The 21,939-nt window shown below is 37.2% G+C and overlaps 3 protein-coding genes across 3 annotated transcripts; 2 read left to right on the top strand and 1 right to left on the bottom strand.

Moving 5' to 3' along the window:
• The first annotated feature begins 5,185 nt into the window (after positions 1-5,185).
• Positions 5,186-6,967, top strand: LOC133323549 (gastrula zinc finger protein XlCGF26.1-like). Its single transcript, XM_061532465.1, has 2 exons — positions 5,186-6,251; positions 6,312-6,967. The coding sequence occupies exons 1-2, from the start codon at positions 5,186-5,188 to the stop codon at positions 6,965-6,967; spliced, it is 1,722 nt and encodes a 573-aa protein (XP_061388449.1).
• Positions 6,968-10,699: 3,732 nt separating this feature from the next.
• LOC133323545 (uncharacterized) lies at positions 10,700-12,892 on the top strand. The gene is made up of 3 exons (XM_061532461.1): positions 10,700-10,927; positions 11,024-11,881; positions 12,462-12,892. The coding sequence occupies exons 1-3, from the start codon at positions 10,780-10,782 to the stop codon at positions 12,887-12,889; spliced, it is 1,434 nt and encodes a 477-aa protein (XP_061388445.1). The 5' UTR covers positions 10,700-10,779; the 3' UTR covers positions 12,890-12,892.
• A 979-nt stretch (positions 12,893-13,871) lies between these two features.
• Positions 13,872-17,463, bottom strand: LOC133323548 (zinc finger and BTB domain-containing protein 41). Its single transcript, XM_061532464.1, has 6 exons — positions 16,892-17,463; positions 16,614-16,821; positions 15,619-16,386; positions 15,382-15,560; positions 14,337-15,308; positions 13,872-14,267 (listed from the first exon to the last, which is right to left on the bottom strand). Exons 1-6 carry the CDS (start codon positions 17,453-17,455, stop codon positions 13,872-13,874), a joined length of 3,087 nt encoding a protein of 1,028 aa, XP_061388448.1. The 5' UTR covers positions 17,456-17,463.
• Positions 17,464-21,939: the final 4,476 nt, after the last annotated feature.

The following is a 21,939-nucleotide window of genomic DNA, read 5'->3' as shown; positions in this document are numbered from 1 at the left end:
CAGCAAGCCGAGTACCTACGAGCCGATTGCATCCGACCGAACACCAACGAGCCGACTGTAGCAAGCCGAGTACCTACGAGCCGATTGCATCCGACCGAACACCAACGAGCCGACTGTAGCAAGCCGAGTACCTACGAGCCGACTGTAGCAAGCCGAGTACCTACGAGCCGATTGCATCCGACCGAACATCAACGAGCCGACTGTAGCAAGCCGAGTACCTACGAGCCGATTGCATCCAATCGAACATCAACAAGCCGACATCAGCTAGCCGAGTATCTTCGAGCCGACTGTAGCCAGCCGATCTCCAACGTACCGACAACAGCTAGCCGATCCCCAACGAGCCGACTGTAGCCAGCCGATCCTCAACGAACCGACATCAGCTAGCCGAGTATCTTCGAGCCGACTGTCGCCAGCCGATCTCCAACGTACCGACAACAGCTAGCCGATCCCCAACGAGCCGACTGTAGCCATCCGATTCTCAACGAGCCGACATCAGCTAGCCGAGTATCTCCAAGCCGACTGTAACCAGCCGTACAACCCGAATACCAACCAGCCAATTAGTTGCGAGCCGACTTAATCACCCCCGCTACCATTACCGATTAGAAGATTCCAACCGAAAAGCTTATCTCACCTCCCGACTATTATTCATATTGTAAACACCAGAGTATTATAATAAAGATTGAAATTGTAATCACTCGTGTTTTTACTTAAGGTTTGTGGGTCCTTAGGTTGACCTTGGCAGCGACTGAGTTTACTTCAGCCTTAGATAAAACCACTCGTTATAAATGGCGCCCGAGCAGGGACCCGACGAAAAGACGAACAGCGAAAAACCGAAATCCACCGCCAGCGAGGATTCGTCGTGGTCCATGAATAATAGTAGGAACCATTCGGAGGTAAGCGACTTCTTAAGTCCGGAATCACTTAGCTGGATATATCTTCTGAAACGAGAGCAGCTGATTGAACAAAGTCAAAAAGTTGGACTTCATACCGAGGGCTACACCGTAGATCACCTTCGGAAACAACTAAGCAAACATATTAGAGAGAAACGAACACGTGCATCGGCTGAGAACCTATTACGGGAATTAGAGAAGGAAGTTAAAACTTCGGTGCCATCATTTCTACCAGAGGCATCTGTGGAAGTTCCTTCGTCAATAGATCGTACAACGAGTACAATGTCATACATCGAGTTAATGAATATAATTCACCGTTGGTCACTCAAATTTTCGGGTGACCACGATCTGATCGATTTCCTCGAGCGAATTGAAGAACTTGCCGAGTGCTATAACATTCCCCTGGATGGTCTACTCCCTTCGCTCCTTACCATATTAGAAGGAAATGCGCTGAAATGGTACCGAGTGAAACGAGACGACATCCACACATGGACCGACTTCCGATCGGAAGCCGAAAAATTCTTCCTGCCCAAGCGGTACCTAAGCCAGATAGAGCATTCCTTCTACAATCGCCGCCAGCAGAACAAGGAAAAAGCTAAAGATTACATATTAACAATGCTCACCACTTCGCGGCGTCATCCACAATTAAAATCGATGAACCATCTGGATCGCATATACGACGGCCTTCGACCGGAGTACAGACATTATGTACGGCGGTCTGACTTCCAGACCATAGATGAACTGATAAGCCTAACCGACGACTTCGAGCTGATAAAACGGGACGAGGCCCGAATGGAAAAATTTCATACGTCGCACATGCTCCATGCAGCAGATGCCCCCTACTCACGGAGTACGCACTGTTGGCGCTGCAAACGCCCTGGTCACACGCGGTGGCGGTGTCAACAAATTCCGATTCGATTTTGTTCTCGTTGTGGTAGAGATGACGTTCTCTCACGAGACTGCGACTGCATTGATCCCGATCGTAGGAGTTCGGCATCCCCAATACAGCGACCGGTCAGTCGGTATTTTATTTCCGTGTGTGTTGAGGGGATCAACGTAAATGCCCTAATTGATACCGGAGCATCGCTCAGCTACATTGATGAGACTATGCGACGGAAGTTACATTCAAAAGGAGTATTTCCCGGCACGACGAAAAGAAAAATCCAAATGGCCGACCAGACGGTAACGAGTTGCGAATCGGATCTTCGGTTAAATGTCGAGTATAGAGGAAAGATTACTAACCTTGGAGTCACCGTAATTCCAACTCAGGCCGAACCACTGATATTGGGTATGGACTTCCTCGCGAAGCGGTGTTGCAGGTTGACTCTAGATGGTGAAATCATAGTACGAACTAGAGATGAACCGATCATCGATTATGCTCATACGATAACATCTCGGGATTTTCTTACAGTCGAACAGGAAGCCGAGTTAAGTACTATGCTCCTACGCCACACAGAAAAGTTTTCGCAGTCCAAGGGTCTATGTACGATAGCCAAACACACAATAAAATCGAAACATCATGAACCAATAAAACAGCGGTACATACCCCGCAATCCAGCCATGATGGAAGTAATAAATGCCGATAATCTCCTGTCACAAGATAAGATTGAACCTTCTTGTAGTCCATACAGTGCCCCGGTTGTATTGGCTCGAAAGAAACAAGGAGGTTGGCGAATGTGTATAGACTACAGGCAACTACACGAAGCCAGTGAACCTGATGCCTACCCAATACCAAACTTCGCAAAAGTTGCAAGCCCACTAAATTTACTTCAGAAGAAATCGGCACAATGGAAATGGGGACCACTACAAGCGGAAGCATTCGAAAACCCGAAATTAAACCTGACCGAAGCACCCGTACTAGCATTCCCCGACTTCACACGACAATTCTTCCATCAAACCGACGCCAGCCTCGAGGGTTTTGGGCGTTGTTTTGTTCCAACGACCAGCAGAACACGAATCAAGATAAAATATCTAAAGGAGAGTGAATGGCCAAGATCTCAAACCTTACCACAATAAAATCAACACTGTACATTTTATTCCTCGAAGTGAGGGGGGAGATGTAACGTGACCGTTTCATACATTATGCACGACCCCAGTTAATGTCAACCCACCTCAATATTTAGTAGTAAATAACGTCTCAACTTAAACCTAAGCCAGTATCATTACCTGCGTACTTCAACTTCATTGCATTAAACAACAGACAACTTTTTTGAAGTACACAATAATTCTCATTCACTTCATAGTACCATACGGATATATGTTCCACTTTGCCATGCCGAAGTGGTCGACCTCGGACGTTACCGAACTACGAGTGACGAAGATGTGTGGCTTGTCCGCAGTCTCGTATACTGGAGAATGTTAACGACGATTCGACCTCGCTCATAGCCTGCTCCTCGCTCTTTGCCAGCTCCTCGCTCATAGCCAGCTTCTCGCTCTTTGCCAGCTCCTCGCTCATAGCCAGCTCCTCGCTCTTTGCCAGCTCCTCGCTCTTTGCCAGCTCCTCGCTCTTTGCAAGCTCCTCGCTCATAGCCAGCTCCTCGCTCTTTGCCAGCTCCTCGCTCTTTGCCAGCTCCTCGCTCTTTGCAAGCTCCTCGCTCATAGCCAGCTCCTCGCTCTTTGCCAGCTCCTCGCTCTTTGCAAGCTCCTCGCTCATAGCCAGCTCCTCGCTCATAGCCAGCTCCTCGCTCATAGCCAGCTCCTCGCTCTTTGCCAGCTCCTCGCTCTTTGCCAGCTCCTCGCTCTTTGCCAGCTCCTCGCTCTTTGCAAGCTCCTCGCTCATAGCCAGCTCCCCGCTCATAGCCAGCTCCCCGCTCATAGCTAGCTCCATACTAATAACTACTAACCGAACCCTGAAAACCCCGAACCTGCCGACCAACAACGAGTCGATTGTATCCTGCCCTGATCCCCGACGAGCCGACTGTAGCCAGCCGATCTTCAACGAGCCGACACCAGCAAGCCGAGTACCTACGAGCCGATTGCATCCGACCGAACACCAACGAGCCGACTGTAGCAAGCCGAGTACCTACGAGCCGATTGCATCCGACCGAACACCAACGAGCCGACTGTAGCAAGCCGAGTACCTACGAGCCGACTGTAGCAAGCCGAGTACCTACGAGCCGATTGCATCCGACCGAACATCAACGAGCCGACTGTAGCAAGCCGAGTACCTACGAGCCGATTGCATCCAATCGAACATCAACAAGCCGACATCAGCTAGCCGAGTATCTTCGAGCCGACTGTAGCCAGCCGATCTCCAACGTACCGACACCAGCTAGCCGATCCCCAACGAGCCGACTGTAGCCAGCTGATCCTCAACGAGCCGACATCAGCTAGCCGAGTATCTTCGAGCCGACTGTCGCCAGCCGATCTCCAACGTACCGACAACAGCTAGCCGATCCCCAACGAGCCGACTGTAGCCAGCCGATCCTCAACGAACCGACATCAGCTAGCCGAGTATCTTCGAGCCGACTGTCGCCAGCCGATCTCCAACGTACCGACAACAGCTAGCCGATCCCCAACGAGCCGACTGTAGCCATCCGATTCTCAACGAGCCGACATCAGCTAGCCGAGTATCTCCAAGCCGACTGTAACCAGCCGTACAACCCGAATACCAACCAGCCAATTAGTTGCGAGCCGACTTAATCACCCCCGCTACCATTACCGATTAGAAGATTCCAACCGAAAAGCTTATCTCACCTCCCGACTATTATTCATATTGTAAACACCAGAGTATTATAATAAAGATTGAAATTGTAATCACTCGTGTTTTTACTTAAGGTTTGTGGGTCCTTAGGTTGACCTTGGCAGCGACTGAGTTTACTTCAGCCTTAGATAAAACCACTCGTTATATAGTTTCTAATTTAATGAAACTTTGCATTACTTAAAAATTTTCTTCTATTTTATGTAATTTTTATACAAATGACTCTCTTTTCTGAATTTTTGGGTAAACAGACAACATTTAGTAACAATTGTTACAAAATACGATGAACGATGAACTGAAACAAAAACATTGGTTTTTATTCCAACCAGCTGTCATTAGAAATTCTTATTCGGAAACTCTACTTTACAAACATCTGCTTTCTGTCAGCCATTCTCTATTGTCCATTCTTATTCGAAGCAGTTGGAACGTTTTCCAGTGTGATAGGTTCGCAAGGAAAAAAAAACCAAAACAAAACATTTTTGTTTTGATCCTGCTTTATCAGTTCCTTTTGTACATATAATTTCGTTTTAATTTAGTAGCAAAACAAATAAACGCAACGAAAATATTCAATATTTCCCAATATTCCAAGCTTAATATGGATATTTGTATTGTTTGTTTGGAATACAATGGTGACATATTATCACGTCTGACAGCTGGATCAACGGAATGGACTAAATACAATGTACAACACATCATTGAGAAACATTTATGGTGGTGGCATTTCAATGCAAAGAATGAAGACACTAATCCGAAGTGGATATGCAATGAATGCTGGTCAAGATTGTGGTCATTCCATACATTTTTCGTGCGTGTTCAAAAATCCCATAATTTGTTTAATTCTGTACAATTTTGTGTTGAAAAAGAAGCCCCACAAAGTCCGGTCGATGAAATCAAATTAGATAATGACAAAGAAGAAAATGATACATTGACGGCAGAAGCATCGCTTAATGAAGATTTGATACCTCTGGCCAAACGAAAGAGAGGTCGACCCCGTTTACAAAAGGACAACATCGATTGTGTGGTTATAGACAGCTCTGTGGAGTTTATTAAACAGGAAGATTCACCCGTTGATAAGAAGCTACCAATTGGAAATCACGGTAATGTGTTATCTGAAGCTTTACGTGACCTGGACGAGGATGGTGGAGAGCAAAGTGATAGTAGAGATTACGATAATGATTACCAAAATGAAGAGAGCAGTGATAATAAAGCGACTTCAGAAGATGAGGAAATAAGTGAGCTCAGTCCGATAAAACAGAAAAAGATATCCCGCTGTAAAACTATAGCCCATAAAAAGAAAAGTTTGGCAGATGGTTCTTCCATACAATTAACTAAAAAATATGATGAGTATATAGCCCAAAATCATGAATTATTTTGCAGTTTATGTCACATACCTCTGGAGGACTTCAATCATTTGATTGTGCACTTTCGCGATGAGCACAATACAAAGCCCTATGTAATGTGCTGTGATAAGAAGTTTTATAAGCGTGCAGTATTTGTGGATCATTTGCATGTACACAAAGATCCCAATTATTTTAAATGTGAACATTGCGGTAAAGTTTTTGCCAATCGGCGTTGTTTGAAGAACCATTTGGAGTGGCATGATGACAGCCGTAAACCTAGATTTAATTGTAGTGAATGCGGGAAAGATTTCTTTAGAAGGGGTAATATTGTAATAAATCTTATATATGATCAACTTACTTAATTAAACTTAATAATTCTAGGAAGTTTGGAAAAACACCGGCTTCTTCATGTACCCGAGGAGCAACGGCAATTCCAGTGCAATGAATGTGAAAAGAAATTTGCCTCGGAAAGTTTAAGAACCCAACATATTAAAGTAACACATTTATATGTGAAATTGATCTGTGATATATGCGGAAAGGCCTTTCGCGAAAGGCACTCCTTCCAACGACATTTAGCCGAACACACTGGCGGCCCGACACCAAATATTGAATGCGATATATGTGGCATGAAACTGACAAGTATTTATGGATTGAATCGACATAAAAGACTACGTCATACTGAAGAAAATATGCAGGAACAAGTGTGTCCACATTGCTCGAAAGTATCGCCAAATATTGCGGCACACAAAAGTCACATTCAATATTCGCATACGATGCAACGAAGGCATGCCTGTCATTTGTGTGAAAAGGCTTTTCGGCGCCCAAAAGAATTAAAGGAACATTTAAGTACACATACGGGCGAAGCACTCTATACTTGTCCACATTGTCCGCGTACGTTTATTTCAAATGCCAATATGCATAAGCATAGAAAGAATGAACATCCCAAAGAATGGCATGAGGCGCGAATGAAGCGCTTAAGCTCAATGAAAATTCCTATTAATGGAATGCAAGCAAGTACGACGGTCGAAGGAAATTAGGAAAAACGATTTATATTTAATTTTGAATGTCTTAGATGTAAGTCCATTTTAGCATGCAATTCCATAATAGTACTATGTATTTTAGATTATTTATAAGTGTAATTTATAATGTAATTATGTATATTTTGTATTTACATTGTATGTAATATATGTAGAATATAAAGTAAAATAGCAAAAATACAAAGTGTCGCTTTTAGCCTAAATTGGAGGGTTTCCAATGAATATAGTATGTTTACTTTTTACTCATTTTTTTTAATTCAAGGGGAATTAAATTGTCAACTCCATGTTGACAGAAATTTTGCATGGTAGTCAAAATTCAGAGGTAAAAAGCTTTCGTAGGTTTGGGAATAAATGGCATTTCTATATTTGCAAACCAACATTTGAAAAATAATATAGACATCCCATTTATTTTTCCTTATACTTTGTTTAAAAATAAAATGTTTGAAAAAAAAACTCAATTTCCCCATATAACATTGGAAGAAGTAGTTAAAATTAGTAGATTCTTGCAGTACGGAAACGGATCATTGATCTACATTTATTATTGAGCCATGGATAAAAACTTGTCAACTTAAAAAGGGAAAACAATTTCGATTAATATGCGATTATTTCATATTGTGGAACAGAGCCTATGTGAAAACCTACACCTGCGAGCATGGTACAATTATAAAAGGTAACAGCAAGTCTCAGCTGATTTGATTCTAACGTAATACTAGTGTCAATATGAATTTGACAAATTATGTTTTTAAAAATCACCCAACAGGAAAATTGGGAACGCATACAATTTGTAATTGTTCTTTATTAAATGTGCTCCCGTATTCAACTTACTCAATCTGCCTGCTGGGAAAGTTTGAGGAAGCAAATCTTTCTTCAAGGAACAACTCGCTATTCCCTGTATTTTCATATGTGTTACACATATATATGGCAATGGCTCAATTATAGGAAAGATGTGGAAGCGATAGAAATATAAATTTGATAGATTTTCATTCATGTTTTTCAATTTTTATTTTGAGGATTCGAAAATATTCCATTTTCAAAATAAAAATAATTTGATGATAATTTGTTTGTTTGTTTACATTTTTCTGTCAAATGAGTTGACACTAGTAGAACTTACAACAACAAATTTTCATGTGGTTGTTGTATCGTTTTTTGTACAACAACACTTGCTGTTACCTTCTATTATTATACCATGACCTGCGAGATAAAAAAACATGTTTATTAAAACTACATGTTGATTCAAAATGACCAAATTGTACATTTGTACCTTTTTGCAACTATTGGTCTGTTCCCGTACTGCAAAACTACCAATTTCTATTATTTTCTTCGATATCATAAAGGAAAAATTGTTATCGTAGTAAAAAATAGTAGATTCTTGTAGTACGAGATCAGATCATATGCTCGCATAAAAAGTTAGCAACGAATATTTTTTATACTTGTTTAAATTTAAAGGAGATTCAGGCATCGAATGTTAAGATGACATCAATGCCCATGAATAATGTCATCCAGGGAGACCAGCTGGATATCAGCTGCCTCTTAAGTTTGCCTTCTAAATCCATTATTGTGAATTGACTTCCATTATGGAAACGTAAACAAAAGGGAAATTGTTGTCATTAGACTTGAGAAAAACATCTGACTTTCGCTACCTGGGTGGCCTTATTAATAGATCTTGTTTGGCATTGTATGAAATCAAGACGTATTTAATAAGGTGTATGTGACAATCATATGGTTTTAAACTTTTTTCTTTATTGTTTGAGAAAAAAATTGTCAAAACAAATTTCTTCGACGTTTCAACAACGTGCTCAACAACAAAAAATACATTTATATGAACAGAAAATGTTACAATCTCAAATGGCAAAAAAATATATTTTGCATTGGGTTCCTGATTATAGACCTCTGAAATATGGGCCTTTAAAATTTGCAAGGAACCTGTAATGGTATCTGTCCATTGGTGTTTGTCGCATATTCTGAAATATGAGCCTCTATAATGTCTCTAGTGCTTTCTCACAAAAATATCACAATTAAGAATAGATTCTGCAGTGGATCTCTATATGTTAATTTAAATGGAAAAGCATTTGTGGATAGCCGTACTTCGTCCCGAGAATTTGACATAAGCTTATGACAATATTGGTATACTGGCTACGTAACACAATCTTCATTATTTTGTGGTCTTTGAGCGGCGATTTATGGCACACAACTTTTCCACTGAGAAGGGCTGATTTGGAAGCCATAATTAAATAAATATTTAGGAGCCACGGACAGGATGTGGTAAATTTTCCAAAAAAAAAAAAACAATTCCTCAATACTATTTGTTAAAAAAAACGAAAACAAATAAATATTCGTTTTTGTTTATTTTTGACAAAAACTAATTGTCAACATGACAATTTAATTTCTATAACAACAATGTTGTTTTTGTAAAATATTTGTTGTTGTATCTGATGCATATACCTTATTAAATACACCTTGGTATGAAATATAAAGTTATAAAGGGTAGGACGTGAGCCAGGAGGGAGAGGAGTTAATAAGAAAAAAAATTATAAAGGGATATCAGAGTTAATCTTAAATTTGAGTTAATCTTATCAGAGCTAACGCCGTTCTTCTTTATTATTGTACAATAAAACTTAACAAGACCGTCTATGTGTTCCCTCCAACTTCCGAGCTAAACTTTTTATATCCTCCACCAGGTGCAGTGCATTCAAAATTCCTTACGTCGATCGGGACATTTATGTAGGGACTATTTTATGGAGTAATGTGAAAAAGAAATGCTTCCCATCCCCAACAATTGAGAGCATTTATTGACAAAAAGCATGAAAAAATTTCTAAAATTTAAAAAAATTTCAGAAAAATTAAAGTGATGCATTAACTAGTGTCAACGTAATTTGACAGAAAAATGTAAACAAACAAATAAATTATATTTATTTTCAAAATAAAATATTTTCGAATCCTCAAGATAAAATTTGAAAAACATGAATGAAAATCTATTAAATTTATATTTCTATCGCTTCCACATCTTTCCTATAATTGAGCTATTGGCACTTATATGTGTAACACATACGAAAGTGAAGGGAATTGCGAGTTATTCAATGAAGAAAGTTTTGCTTCCTCAAACTTTCCCAACAGGCAGATTGAGTAAAATGAATAATAAAAATGAATAATAAAGAACAATTTCGAATTGTATGCTTTCAAATTTTCCTGTTGGGTGATTTTTAAAACATAATTTGTCAAATTCGTATTGACACTAGTATTACGTTGGAATCAAATCATATGGGACTTGCTGTTACCTTTTATAATTGTACCATGTAGCTATGGTTTCAATCCATAGGTGATGCACACAAAGAAATTGAAATTTCCGTGCAAAACATAAAACAAAAGGTTTGTAAAAGAAAAATCCATTGACATTAATTATGAATAGGGTTGTATGAACGGGTTAATTCATGTACGTAATCCTATAAGCGAACTACGTTGTTTGAATGCTCGTCAAAACATGCCATAAAAACGTGTACCAGAAACTCGATGTCGAATGAAAGAGGGAATCCACACAATAATTTTGGTATACTAAGTATAAAATTTTAATATTTTATGTCACCCTGTAGTTTTGATAAAAAAATGTGTTATCGAAAGTTCTCAACGTAGCTAACTTCACGCAGATTCCCTCGTGCGTGTTTCTTTTTGCAAACGAACGGCTTTGCAATTGTTCTGGTTTTTATTTTGTAGAGCATTCAGAGTAATTTTATTTCACGTAAAATTTAGTATATTTTTATGTTAGAATCTTTATACGGGATAGAACATCTTTCAAAGCTCTACAAAAACCAGAAAATATGTCGGCCGTCGTAGAAGAGACCAAAGTTGAAGGCGCTGTTGAGGCCACAAACCAAGAGGCCCCCAGCAACAATCAAGAAGCCACCACACAAGAAGAACCCAAAAAGCAAAAGAAACCAAAACCCAATAACAAGAAATTGAGACAAGGTAAGGCGATACAATTGGATTTATGTAATTAATGACCGGTATAGGGTTTAACAAAACTTTTTTTTTTATTTTGTGGATATTGTTTGTTATTTGTAGAAGCTGCCGCAAAGAAAGCAGCTGATGGTGGTGGCGAAGCTGGTGCCGAGAATGAAAAGGCCGGTGGTGAGGTTAATGGCGAATCTGCCACTGCTGGCGGTGACGGTGAAAAGAAATCAGCAAACAAGAAGAAGAACAAAAACAAAAATAAGGCCGGTCAAAAGAAGGGCGGGCAAACGGAGCCACCAACTGTGCCCATTGCCGAACTATTCCCAGATGGCAATTTCCCAGAAGGTGAAATCATGAAACACCCCGTACCCAAGGATATGCCTGACGATCGTACCGCCACTGATCGTTTCACTTCGGAAGAAAAACGTGCCTTGGATCGTATGCACAATGATATCTATCAGGAGGTGCGTCAAGCGGCCGAAGCACATCGTCAGACACGTCAATATATGCAACGTTATATTAAACCCGGCATGAGCATGATTCAAATTTGTGAAGAACTTGAAAATACTGCTCGCCGTTTAATTGGTGAAAATGGTCTAGAGGCTGGTTTAGCTTTTCCTACCGGTTGTTCGTTGAATCATTGTGCTGCCCATTATACACCAAATGCTGGTGATACCACTGTCTTGCAATACGATGATGTGTGTAAAATTGATTTTGGTACACACATTAAGGGACGCATTATCGATTGTGCATTCACATTGACTTTCAACGATAAATACGACAAACTGTTGGAAGCGGTTCGTGAGGCCACCAATACCGGTATTAAGGAGGCTGGTATTGATGTACGTCTATGTGATATTGGTGCTGCAATTCAAGAAGTTATGGAATCCTATGAAGTTGAATTGGATGGTAAAACGTATCAAGTTAAGGCGATACGTAATTTGAATGGTCATTCGATTAGTCCATATCGTAAGTACAATTTCATTGTTTCTAAAATTGTTTTCCAATTAGAAATTGTGGTTATTTAAATGTTTCTATGATATTAAAGGGACAAATCCAATATGAATTTTTATAGTCCTTTATATTTTGTACAACGGAATTTGTTTATAAAAAATATTAGAATATCGTTTGGCAGTCCTGGGGGTTCTCAATACTTTTTCTCTCTGAATTCCCTTCAATAATAATTTACTGATTACAAAAATGTAATTTCCCTATCGAAGAAGTCTTCCTGAGATATGTGTCTCCATCATCATTTTAAAGATTAAAGACATTGATTAGAATTTTGAAAGGGTCCCGCGGATTTTTGGAACTTTAAACGTTTCAAGATGATATCCTTATTTCATATATTTGTACCATTGTAATCAGGGACCTAAACTAGACTTGTTAACTCCATTCTTTTAATATAATGTCCCCTCAACGACTACCTATGGTAAACATTTCAAAACGATCCGCGACCGGGCCCTAAACTTGACTTATTCCCTTCATTCTTTATATAAAATGTAACTAAATCCCTTTCATTAATTGCATATTTTTATCCCCTCCTTTCCAGGTATTCATGCTGGCAAAACTGTACCAATTGTCAAGGGTGGCGAATCGACACGTATGGAAGAAAACGAATTCTATGCCATTGAGACATTCGGCTCCACTGGCCGTGGTCTAGTTCATGACGATATGGATTGCTCTCATTACATGAAGAACTTTGATGCTCCATTTGTGCCATTGCGTCTGCAATCATCGAAACAACTTTTGGGTACAATTAATAAACATTTCGGTACATTGGCTTTCTGTAAACGTTGGTTAGATCGTGCTGGCGCCACCAAATATCAAATGGCTTTGAAGGATCTTTGCGACAAGGGTGTTGTCGAAGCCTATCCACCATTGTGCGATATTAAAGGATGTTACACAGCCCAATATGAACATACAATTATGTTGCGACCCACATGCAAAGAAGTTGTTTCACGTGGTGATGATTATTAAATCGGTCGTTTGTTAAACAAAAAAAGGAAAGGCAAAGCGAATCGTTTGTTGTATATTGTTTCACTATGCGAAATGTGAAATATTTTATCAATATTTGAGAGTTGTAAAACCGTTTATTATCTTTGAATGAAAACATACATACATATATATAATAACTATCAACAACACATTTAATTATGAATACCCATATTTTTTATTTTTACCAAAAAAATATATATGAAAACAAAATCCATACATACACCCCTCCTAACGTTTATTAAATTTTGTTGTTATCAAATAACAAATTATGATTTCTCGTTTTTTTAATGAGTTTTTGATAAGAAATCATGGAGAAATTTACTCATTGCTAATAAAGAATGAATAATATTTAATATGCGAAAGGAAAACAAAATTAAATGAGTTTCTATTTTACGATTTAAATGGTGCTTAATAGAAGGCTTAAAAATAAATATTGATCGAAGTCATGTCATATTTCTATATATAATGGATAGTGGTTGGATATATCTTTTGCGAGCCAGGCAAAACAGCTCTACAAAAAAATTACGTCCTGCCCGTTTGTTGACAATCAAGTGATTTAGCAGCAATAAAATCCAATATAATTGCATCAAGGAAGAACTACATAAGTTATTATTATTCTTTTCAGAGACTGTTACCAGGCTTGCTAGCCTATTTTCTATTGACGTATTTCAAAAGAAGTTTCCACATGGGTACCCAGTCAAAACAAACTTGTCTGTAATAGTTCATACGCATAGCTAAACCCACTGGTTTCTCGATTTGTACTTGTGATGCTGTTTTTATAAAAACTTTTCGTAGCCAAACTCAACATAATTTTCAAAATCATAAATTTGCATTACAAAATATTTTATATTTTATTGTTTCCTAAAATAAAAATTAAATTAAAAATAATTACCATAATTAAAAAAATTAATCAAAATTAATTTTGAATCTTATAATCATTATTTTTTTGTTTTGTGTAACTATATTACATTAGTATAATATCGGCACTATAATTAAGTGGTAGACCAGCACTTAGTGAATTACTCGGTTGCATACTGCGTACAACATCCTCCGTGGTCGCCTGGACATCTTGTGTAAATACTTCTTTGGCCACCAGTGTCTGTGATTCAACATAATCTAGACCCGGTTCCGGTTTGGCACCCAATAACAGCGTGCCTTTTTGTACACCCATATACTGGGTGGCCTTGGCATTTAATGGCAATAGGCCACAGGTTTCGGCATGCACTTTACGATGGGCTTGCAAATTGGATACACATGTAAAACGCTTACCACAACCATTGCACAGAAAACGTTTAATGCCCGTGTGCACAGCCATGTGAGTTAGCAAACTTTCACGATACGGATAGGCTTTGGGACAGAGCTGAAGGAAATAAATATTAATCAATTATAAATATGTGAATTATAACAATAGTTCATTAAAAATACTTACATGACATTTGAAACGCTTCTCCTCCGAGTGACCATATTTAATGTGTGTTTTATATTGAGCTTTGATCTTAAAACTTTTACCACACTGATCACATTGATAGGGACGATCATCCTTATGCAATAGCATATGTGTCTTTAGGATACCCGCCGTCGTAAGACATTTTCCACACACTTGACATTGATAGATCGGTACACGACCACAATCGGAACGTACATGATCCATTAATTGTGTTCGACCCATGAACTTTTTACCACATTTGTCACAAATCAAATTACGTTTAAATTGTACCTCCTTGGTACCGTGTATACGCATCTTATGCGATTTCAAAGCATCACTACCAGTCATAAATTTCTCACATATTTCACACCACAACAAATCTTTGTGTACTTCATGCGCGTGTGCCTGGGCTTCTTCACGTGTCGCAAAATACAGAACACAATAGCACGGGCATTTGTGTATTAGATTACCATCTGGTCCATGTTTGGGTATGTGATCTTTAAGACGTTTTTCCATCAAATAAATCTTATCACAGATATGACATTTGTACACATCTTCTGTGGGCAATTCTTCTATTTCATCCTTGAGCAATTCTTTGATTTCTTCATCGTTTTTATGGTGATCATCGCGTAAATGTTTTTCAAACGGTTTACGCATATAGTATAGTTTAATACAATCCGGACATTGATAAGTCTTATCACGTTTCTTTAGTAGACGCATGCGTTCTTTTAATTGTTCGGCTGTTACTCGAGATTTTCGTTTCGATTTTTGGGTGCAGGATGAGTCATCTTTATCTGTTTGAGCTTTGGATTTTCGTAAACGTTTTTTGACATCAATGCTTTTCGAAAAGAACGGCTGACAGTTGCGCGCCACCTTAATGGTGGATTGAGTCTTAAGTTCTGGATAACGATTGGTAATATCTTCCAGCAGTACATAACATTTATCATCTACAGTGTTATTTAAATTTTCGGTGAACTGAAATAAAGGTAGAAAACACACAGCCTTTAATTAAAAACTAAATTCTTTATGTCGTTTTTCACAAACATACCTCTGATTTAACATCTAAAATATCTTCCAAAGGATATTCATCTTCATTGTTATCTTCATTTTTCACCAATACAACTTCAGTTTCCTCCAGAATAAATTCTTCTTCTTCATCGTCTTCATTTTCCAAGGGTTTAGTTGTCGTAGCAGAATACAACCTATCGTTTTTCAATGTGGATTCACCTATAAAATAGAAATATTAAACCACCACAATTGTAGAGGATCTCTTTGCTATATATACCTTCTTTATCCAAACGACTGTAGTCACTTTCGTTGAGTAAACATGCCAATATTTTATCCTTTTCATTGAAAATATTCGAATCTTCATTTTCAGACTTAACCATATTTGTGTCAATTGGCAACGATGTGAATTCCAAATCATTTACCGCTTCAATTTGTATGTGGGTGGTATCATCTTTATTTTCTTGTTTAATTTGAACTGGCAGTTGGATACTTCTATTTTCGGATATATCATAATCATCAGAGTCTTCTTCTTCGGGTTCAAAATCGGGTACATAATCATCTTCACTATCATCTGACCATGTAGTTGTGGTTTTATTGATGCTAGTTTCTGTAGACATTAACGGGTTGAGCAGCGGCTCTTGGAGAGCCGTATCTGCCGCATCATTATCTTTTGAAGTTTGATTTAAAGGTTTCATATTGCATTTTCTTTTTGTTCTTTCCGTTTTTATTAGTTCTTTAAGTGGCTTTTCATCGTCATCATCGCCGTCGTCTTCTTCGTCCTTTGCCCCCGCCCACAAAAGATCCTCATTATCACTTTCTTCAAATTCGATAATTGCTTTTTTAGGTGGCATTTTCTTTTTAGGTCCTCTTTTCTCTGCTCTCTTTGTCACCGCTCCGCCGGTACGTTTACGTGCTGTATCCTTTTCTTTTGCTTTATCTGGGGATTCCTTTTTCATAGCTTGGACCTTTTCCAAATCTTCAGGTTTAATGATTTTATTGACATTAACCACTTTTATTTCAGAATTTGGATTTAAAACGGCTGGAACTGGAAAAAAATGAAAGGATGAAGAATTGACTAATATGTTGGAAATTATTTAAATTTCATAAGTTTTTAATTTATTGACATAAGTAATCCATTTTTTTTGATTAATTGGATAAATGACAGAGAGGCGGTTCCTTACTTCTATTATCCACAGTGGTAATTTATCTACCGACGACTACATCGATTCTCTTATACAATAAGCAAAACTAAAATATTAATTTCATACTTACTTCTTGAGGTGTGTTTTCGTATACGATTCTTTGGCGGATCATATTCAGGACGACCACATGTATCTGGCCTATTACGACGATGTTTTATTAGATTTGAATAACAGGAAAAACGTGAGCTACAGCATTTACATTCAACCAGACGTATACCCGTATGCAGTGACGAATGTGTAACTATACTTTCACGATGGGAAAAGCTCTTGCCGCAAACCTAGATTAAAAATAAAAAAACAACGAAGTAGTTATTTAAAAACTCTTTAAATAAATATATTCGAACTTACATCACACTTGTAAGGCTTCTCTCCCGTATGTGTCCTTTCGTGTTCCACCAATCTGGCTTTTTGTTTAAAATTTCTACCACAATAGCTGCAGCAGAATTTCAGCTCCCCCGAATGATTATCCAAATGGGCTTTCAGATTGTATTTGGTCATAAATGCCATCGGGCATTTATCACATTTAAATGGTTTAATGGCACCACAATCGGTTTCAATGTGTCGACGATATGGTTCCAAGGTTTTATAGGCGGCTCCACATTTTTCACATTTATACAATTCACGATCGACACCCTGGTGAACATCGCGTATGTGTGCCCGATAATTTGTTTCATTTGTAAATGTTGTATCCTTACAGAGCCGGCAGGCTATAGTGGTATGTTCCGTCTCACGATGTTTTTTCAATTCATCTTCGGAACAAAAGCGAGCATCACAAAAACGACACATAAAACCACCGGGTGGTTCATGTTTTTTAACATGTTTTACATAGCCTTGCAATGAGACCAGGGCTTTATTGCATATCGGACAGAAGAGTTTTGGTACACCGTCCGATGCGGAAATTTTAACCAACATCTCTTCCATTTGAGATTTATTTGAGGTTGTTGCTCCATCAAAGTCGCCTAAAAAATGAAAAAAGGGGGTCAAATAAATTAGTTAGTGTTGATGTTAAGGCATGACGATCAAATTGAAGGTCCAGAGACCTCACAATGGAAGGCAAAAATCGGGAAAAGAAGCAAATTATATGCAAGGATTCATCTTCGGAATCATTATTTTTGTTATCCCGCACTGCACTTGAGATCATAATGTACTTTAATGAGTGTTCGCTCAGCTTGAGGTGAATAACAAAAAAAATCTAGTAAATATACGCAGCAGGTGGTTGCGTTTATATCACATTGTCTGTGGCTCATTCATGGTGCAATAATACAAGATAGGACTGTTGAGGTGAATAACAAAAAATCGACTATGTAGATAGTGGCTTATTCTGTCAAATATAAAATAAATATATACACAACAGGTGATTGTGTTTATATGACATTTTTCAACTCATAACTAAAAACGTGAAAAATTAATGAAATGTTATGATTTCGTCCCGGAACTATAAAGGGAATATCATGAAATGTTTGTTTCGTCATAACAAAGTAATGACTTCGGGACTAACGCGGTAAAATTATTTACATTTCAATTAAATTTGAATATATTTAAATTTTATTTGAATTTATTTGACACCCCAGTAGTTTGAGTAACTGGTTATGAACTAGTTATTTTACTAATTACCTGTAACTACCACCCTTTACCCTTTGCACTAGTTATTTTACTAATTACCTGTATAAACCTCTGCGTGTGTTTTCTTACCACCCTTTACCCTTTGCATTATCAGTAACTATTATTTTTATTTACCGAATTGGTATGGTGTGTCCAAATTTAATTAAATAATAAAATAATTTGGAAAAAATAAGGGAAATCAACTTTTTCATTTCATGAATTTTCTTTAAAAAATTACTTTGAAAATATTTTATGAATTCAACAGTCAATTTTGTGCACTCACTCTCTATAGCATTGAAATAGCATGAACTATTATAGCATGTAGTATCGCATCGCTTCTCGCTTGCACTCTGACGTCAGCCTAACTAGATCACCAAGTAACTAGCAATATAACTACATAATAGGATACAATTGATATTTTGATGGTATTCAAAACAATACACACAAACTATGTATTTTGATTTGATAGGACAAGACACGTTGAAAGCCAAAATTGTAATCAGATGGTAGCTATGCCCTACATTGTAATAATTATACCATAGCATTTTCTTTCCTAACAAATTCTATTATGTACAAACGGCCTAATACATACAGTTGTATCAACAAGTCTAAAGTCCCCTTAATTCAGAAATGACCATATGTTTTCAAACAAATACAACTCTGTGTAATAGCGGCCAAATGCAGTCTCCATCCCACCTCATTCGTAAATATTTCTTTAAACTACTTTGAGTTCTTCTTTATCGGGCATTTTGTCTCCACCATTCGTTAGCAGGTGGAACGTTTTTCAATTAATTGGATAACCACTATTGAAAAAACTTTATGGCAAACAAATACAAACCATTAATTAACAACAACAATTAAAATACACAATTTTACTACAACAATAAATATACAAATTACACTGAGAATCTTACCCATTTTGTAATGATTATTTATATTCCAGTCGACTCTTTATTTCAGTAACTTTTCACTCTAATTTCAATGATTTTTTTGTCAATGTTTTGCTTTTTTGCATTTTGTTTGGTGATGCCCCAGCTTACGTCAATAAATATTTACATTATGCTTTCGTTTATATATATTTTGCATATTTAGATATAAACGCTAACTAGATATTTGTTAAATTTATATTCAAAACTTTTATACACATTAAAAAATTATTGTTGAACTTCTTTTTGTTTTGTTGTTTGAGGCAATTCTTTTTCACTTCGCCGCTGTGTAGTCTACACCTTAAGAAATGTCACGTCTATTATGATGGCAAATAGTTCTCTATCAGCAAATGGTGTTGCCATATAGTAAATGTTATATGGGAAAATGTTGTCAAAATATGGTAGCATTATTTGAAAAAAATATTATTATTAATTAAAAATTAACAATTTTATTAATTAAATTTGATTTTATTAAATGAATTATATATATTTCAATCAATTTATTACACTCATGAACAAAATTATAGGTACAGTTTAATTCGTATCATTAATTAAATACCATTGAAGTAAGGCCAAGTATAACAAATACAAAATTGAATTAAGGGAACCCTACCCATTCTCGATTTTAAATTTTCAAGATTTTCAATGGACTGGTAAATCAATACCAATGCTTGTTAAGGTTTGTAAATTTGCACATATATAATTGAAGATTTAAAAGAGAAGAAAAATAATTTACAAAAAATTTTTGTTATTGTTTTTTGTTGGTTTTGTAATTAAAGAAAAGTCCTTATTTTTTATGGCGGGCATGATAACTCCTCACTGGAACATCGAAATCCGAAAATTCCAACGGTGTTAGAAAGATTACATGTCTGGATTATGACTTCGCTCTAAAATTAACAAAATGGCGGACCTTTGAAAAAATATTTTTGGAAAATCGCCGATTTTTGACCAGAAACCAAGTTAAAAAATAAGGAAGATCTTTACCGATTGGCTTTATCCTAGTTCATACGATAGCTATACACTCACAGAGAGAGAAACGTGTAAAAATTTGGAATCGATTGGGTTATTAGTTTTTGAGTTATCGTGCCCGCCATTCGCAAGTTTGAGAAGCCCTTTAGCTGTCACTTGATGCTGACACAATAAATCGGCTATATTTTCAAGAATTCTTGAGATTTCCACTTGAAATTTTGTAGGGACATTCTTGAATTAATGTAGATTCGAATTAAATCAAAAAAAAATTGTTGACCCCGAGAATGGGGGGAGGGTCCCCTTATGATGCAACAAGAGTTCCCTGATTGTACACGGACAAACTTCAAGGTATTTTTTTTTTTTTTTAATTCCGTAGCAGAGGTTTTAGGTTCATCACTGAGGGTTAATAATAATCTTATTTCTTGAAATTGACATATGCTTCTATTTCGTCGACGCTTTTGGTTTGGGAGATAATTTTATGACGTTATAGATCATTTTCGCAGAACAGCCAACCACATTTTGTACAAATTTATAAGTTTTTCCATCCGAAATCAACTTTTTTATGAGTTCTCTTTTTTCTTTGGTACAATGTTTTCCGCGGCCCATTTTAAATAAACTTTTTGTCATACAGTGCACCGATTTGAGTTTTTGTTATATATTATTTTAAAACAGAAATAAGTTTATCACAGAATCAAATTAAAAATCTGAATATTTATGCGCTTTTACACTCTTTCTTACTCCACTGCTATTATTTTGCAAACGAAAATAAAAGAAGGACATACAAAAAGAACGGTATTTTTTAGATTATTTTCAAGCAATGCCATAAAGGATGCCACAAAATAGTATTTAAGAAGGAAATTAGCTGCTAACATGTTTTTAAATATAGCGCATATATTAAGAAGTAGTATTGAATTGATATTAATTTGCACGCTACTGTACGTTACTGAGTACAGGTATGCATAAACTCACCTTTTAGTATTCAATCTCGATTAGCTAAATCGATTTAGTGTTGTGTGTCCCTTTATCCATTATTATTTTTTGTAAAAGTACATCCGATATGTATGTTCGGTTCGTGTCAACAATGACACCTATTGTTTTTTGGTAAAAAAAAACATAATATTTGTCTGTTTTTCTGGTCCCTTTAGAGGTCACAATTTTTCTGTAATATTAATAAGTTGTGAAATTTTGGATTTATCTCCGCAGAAATGGGCTTTCTATTGTCCACAATTCCATGCCTACGCACTTTGATCTTGCTCACAGTTCTACCTCGCTTATTGACTATTTTTTTATCAGTGGTCTCATGAGGCTGGGCTTTTCCTCGCAGGGACAATGCCCTAGCATATCTCACCACGCGCTTATCTTTGGGATGATTGATTTACCTATAGTTGTTGAAGATAAAGTAATGTCAAAGATAGTATATAGTATCATGATTTTTGTAATGCGGATTGGGTGGGTATTTATGATTTTGTGTTTAATTTTGATTTTTCTCCTCTGTATCTCACCAGTGACGTAGACAGCCTACTGGCCTTGTTTGAGACGTTATTTTAGCGTTTGCTATTTTTTGTTCCTTTTGCTACTTGTCATGTAAACCAAAAAATTAATGAGTGGTTAAATTCTGATGTGGTGAAGTCAGCTCGTTCGATTCGGGATTTAGCTTACTGATGACAATAGACGTATATATTGTATCTGCAGAAATCGTTGCAAAGCTGTTATGCGTAATGAGAGAAGAAAATATTATGAAAAGTTGTTCGATCGTATGAACAGTAGTTAATTATGGAAGTTCCTTTAGATCCTTTGGTTGTCCAGATTGTGGTGATGATATTCCTTTTATTGATGTTAATACTGTTATTGATTACTTTTGTAATGTGGGCAAATCTAATCCTGGTGAGAATGTAGGAA

Source organism: Musca vetustissima, unplaced genomic scaffold (genome assembly GCF_032173495.1).
Source record: "Musca vetustissima isolate MV318-11 ecotype Yass unplaced genomic scaffold, APGP_CSIRO_Mvet_v1 utg25810, whole genome shotgun sequence".
NCBI lineage: Eukaryota > Metazoa > Arthropoda > Insecta > Diptera > Muscidae > Musca > Musca vetustissima.
Note: the sequence above shows the minus strand (reverse complement) of the source record. Positions and strands in the feature narration are given on the sequence as shown.